Source organism: Pediculus humanus, genomic scaffold (genome assembly GCF_000006295.1).
Source record: "Pediculus humanus corporis 1103172107384 genomic scaffold, whole genome shotgun sequence".
In the NCBI taxonomy this organism is placed as follows: domain Eukaryota; kingdom Metazoa; phylum Arthropoda; class Insecta; order Psocodea; family Pediculidae; genus Pediculus; species Pediculus humanus.
Window position 1 is genome coordinate 124,239 of NW_002987011.1, and position 3,851 is coordinate 128,089.

General features: G+C 28.4%; 1 protein-coding gene across 1 annotated transcript in view; it reads right to left on the minus strand.

The window, feature by feature from the left end:
• Positions 1-1,652, minus strand: part of Phum_PHUM037830 (tubulin beta-3 chain, putative) — a gene marked incomplete at both ends in the record, with an annotated part of 2,136 nt that extends 484 nt beyond the window's left edge. Inside the window, 4 exons of the mRNA XM_002423072.1 lie at positions 8-563; positions 644-1,214; positions 1,294-1,402; positions 1,647-1,652. Coding sequence (XP_002423117.1) covers positions 8-563; positions 644-1,214; positions 1,294-1,402; positions 1,647-1,652 — 1,242 coding nt within the window. The remainder of the gene's footprint in view (positions 1-7; positions 564-643; positions 1,215-1,293; positions 1,403-1,646) is intronic.
• Between the last annotated feature and the right edge of the window lie 2,199 nt (positions 1,653-3,851).

The following is a 3,851-nucleotide window of genomic DNA, read 5'->3' on the forward strand; positions in this document are numbered from 1 at the left end:
AAATTACTTGATATTGTTGATATTCGGCGATTAAATCATTAACGTTTGATTCTGCTTCAGTGAATTCCATTTCGTCCATTCCTTCTCCAGTGTACCAATGTAAGAAAGCTTTTCTTTTAAACATGGCTGCAAATTGTTCAGAAACTCTTTTGAATATTTCTTGTATGGCCGTTGTGTTTCCTATGAAAGTCGATGACATTTTCAATCCTTTAGGAGGTATGTCACAAACGGCCGTTTTTACATTGCTTGGAATCCATTCGACGAAATGCGAACTGTTTTTGTTTTGAACGGCAAGCATTTGTTCATCGACTTCTTTCATTGACATTCTTCCACGGAAAATGGCGGCGACGGTCATGTATTTCCCGTGACGAGGATCGCAAGCCGCCATCATGTTTTTCGAATCGAACATTTGTTGAGTCAATTCCGGTACCGTTAAAGCGCGATATTGTTGAGATCCTCTTGAGGTTAAGGGAGCAAAACCAGGAACGAAAAAGTGCAGTCTTGGAAAAGGCACCATATTTACAGCTAATTTTCGAAGATCGGCGTTTAATTGACCTGGAAACCTAAAAATTGAATTGTTTTTTTTTTTTTTTTTTTAATCCGATTCATCGTATAATAATAATCGAATAATTTTTTTACTAACCTAAGACAAGTAGTAACACCAGACATTGTCATTGAAACTAGATGGTTAAGATCTCCGTAGGATGGATTTGACACTCTAAGAGTTCTAAAACTTATGTCGTACAGGGCTTCGTTATCTATACAATAAGCTTCATCTGTATTTTCGATTAATTGATGTACTGACAATGTAGCGTTATAAGGTTCCACAACCGTGTCAGACACTTTAGGCGATGGCATTACCGAATACGTATTCATTATTCTATCAGGGAATTCTTCACGGATTTTAGACGTGAGAAGAGTACCCATTCCCGATCCCGTGCCACCACCCAAAGAATGAGCCAACTGAAATCCTTGGAGGCAGTCACAATTTTCAGCTTCTTTTCTAACCACATCCAAAACCGAATCTACCAATTCGGCACCCTCTGTGTAATGACCTTTTGCCCAGTTATTTCCAGCGCCACTTTGACCGAACACAAAATTATCCGGACGAAAGAGTTGACCGTAGGCTCCAGCTCTGACTGCATCCATAGTTCCAGGTTCGAGATCAAGCAATATAGCTCGAGGCACATATTTTCCACCGCTGCCTCTCGCCGCTATCAAATAATTACGTATTATTATCATTTTATTATAAAAATTTACGTTTATAATTTTTTTAAAAAAAAAGAAGTTTACCAGACGCTTCGCTGTAATAAACATTTATCCTTTCTAATTGTAAATCGGAGTTTCCATTATAAATTCCCGTTTCATCGATTCCATGTTCTTCCGAAATGACTTCCCAAAACTAAAAAAAAGGAAAATTTTTTAATTTTCAAACAGGCATCATCAAACAATCGAATGAAAAACCTAGAATTTTAACAACAATTACAAATAATCGATAAAAAAATTAATAAATAAGTACATAAAACGAAATGCGATGAATTTAATTATACATTTCAACGAAACAGTTTAATAATAATAATAATAATTTTAGTGGAGGAAACACGTAGGGAAAACGTGAAAAGATTGTCAAAATAAATTATTATTACATTCATATATAATGATGATTATTAATAACGAAGAGTTTATTGACATAAGATTAAATTTTTAAAGTAATTTAAACTTTCACACGACGTAATAAAAAAAAAAAAAAAAAAAATTCAATCAATTAATTAATACCTGAATACGTCGAACGTGGAATAAGAATTTTTTTTTTAATTTACGTGAAATGATTGACGAAAGCCACAAATTATTTGCCATTTATTAATTACTTCAAATAATTACATCCTTTTTTTTTTTTTTTTTTTTGGTAAATTGGCGATTAATTAATCGAATTTTTAATTAAATTATCTATCGTTGATACAATTTTTTTTTTTAAAAAAAAGGGCGACAGTACAAGAAGAATGTGCTCAAAGGATATAAAAAAAATTTTTTCTATTTAAATACCACGGCTGTGAAATCTTCTTTGTTTAAAATTATAAAAAAAAAAGCTAAATGAGTAGAGGAGATTCAAGTTCCCCTTTTTCTGTTTGTACCAAAAATAAATTTGATCTATGACACGAGTCTAAATATGATCCAAAAAGTTGAAATGAAGGGTTTCTGTTGTTGTTATTTTTTCTTTTTTATTGCCACGTTTTAACTTTGTCTTAAAATTAAAGATGTTCCAGCCGTTGCACTCACTCAAAAAAAAAAAAAAAAATGAAATCACATTCAAATCTCAAGACTAAACAATTCGTCTTATTACATTTTTTTTTTTTTTTTGATCGAAACGTTACCACATTTCATGCTTGTGGCATTTTTTCATAATTTTTTAGTGTTTATTTTCTTTTTCTTTTTCTGTTTAATCAACCGAGATTTGATGGATGAGGACAAAAAAAAAATCAAGATAAAACTACAAACGACTAAAATCCATTTTTTTTTTCTTAAATTTTAACATCAATTTTTAATTATCCATTTCGGAAAACTTCAATTAATTATCATTATCATTCGAAAAAAAAAAGTTAATTAAACGTAATTGGTTAACAATTTATCAAACCCGAAATTTTTCTTTTTCTTTTTTCAGAGACCAACAAATTGTTGTTTGTTGATTGTTCAACCCTAGGAGGGCAAAATCCCGGCCGAATTTTTTTGTTGTTTGTTTAAACAATCGGTGAAACAATGATTGATGTTTCCAAAAAGGTAAGAAAAAGTTTTTTTTTTTTTTTTTTTTTTTTTGGGCAAAAAAACAACTCAACCGTTTTAATAATGATGATAATAATAATTTTTTTTACGCCAAGATTTTTTCATACTCGTTTTATATTTTTTTTTTTTTTTTAAAAAATCCAAATTAATTTTTTTTTTTAAAAAAAAAAAAAAAAAAAAAAAAAAACGTGACATTTTAATTTAAAAAATTATTATTATCATTATCATTATTATTATTATTATTATTATTTAAGTGAAAAAATGAAAACACGTTTTGAACTTTCACGTGTGTACTTTTCAAGTTGAATTTTTAACGGTTGAAATCATTTTTTGACGTTCGTCATTGAATTACATCGAGACCGTTTTAAGTTTGACATTTTTTTTCTTTTTTTTTTCCTTATGCATTGTACAATTATTATTATTATTATTATTATTATTATTATTATTATTATTATTTTATGGTCATTAACTGTAACTGTAAATTTAACCGGATATTAACGTAAAAACGAAATTGCACAGTCTTATTATTTTACACTTATTTTTTTTTTTTTTTTTTTTTATGCGTGCATAAAAAATGAAAATGTGAAACCGAAACATTCATTTTTTTTTTTTATTTTTTTTTTTTTCCCATTTTTCGCGTTTTAAAACGACATTTTCCTCCCCTCCCCCCGCGCGACGGCCATTTTTAAAAACGACTTGAAAAATTCAACAAAAAAAAAAAAAAAAGAAAAAAGAAAAAAGGAATTTTTTTTTTTATTAAATTCAATGAAAATTTTGCAAAAAAAAAAAACAAAAAGTTTAAAAATTAATTTCTTTTCCCGTGTTTCACCACTTCGGGTCAAAAATAATAATAATAATAATAATAATAATAATTGTGTATCGATAATAATAATAGTAATAATGATTATGATGATAATAATTTTTACCAATCGTAAAAATAACGGTTCAATAATTCTTGTGGTTCGCTACGATGGTATCGGTGGTACAAATTGCCATGAATCGTGTTTTCACGTTCAAAAAATTATTATTATTATTATTATTATTATTATTATTATTATTATTATTTTTAAAAT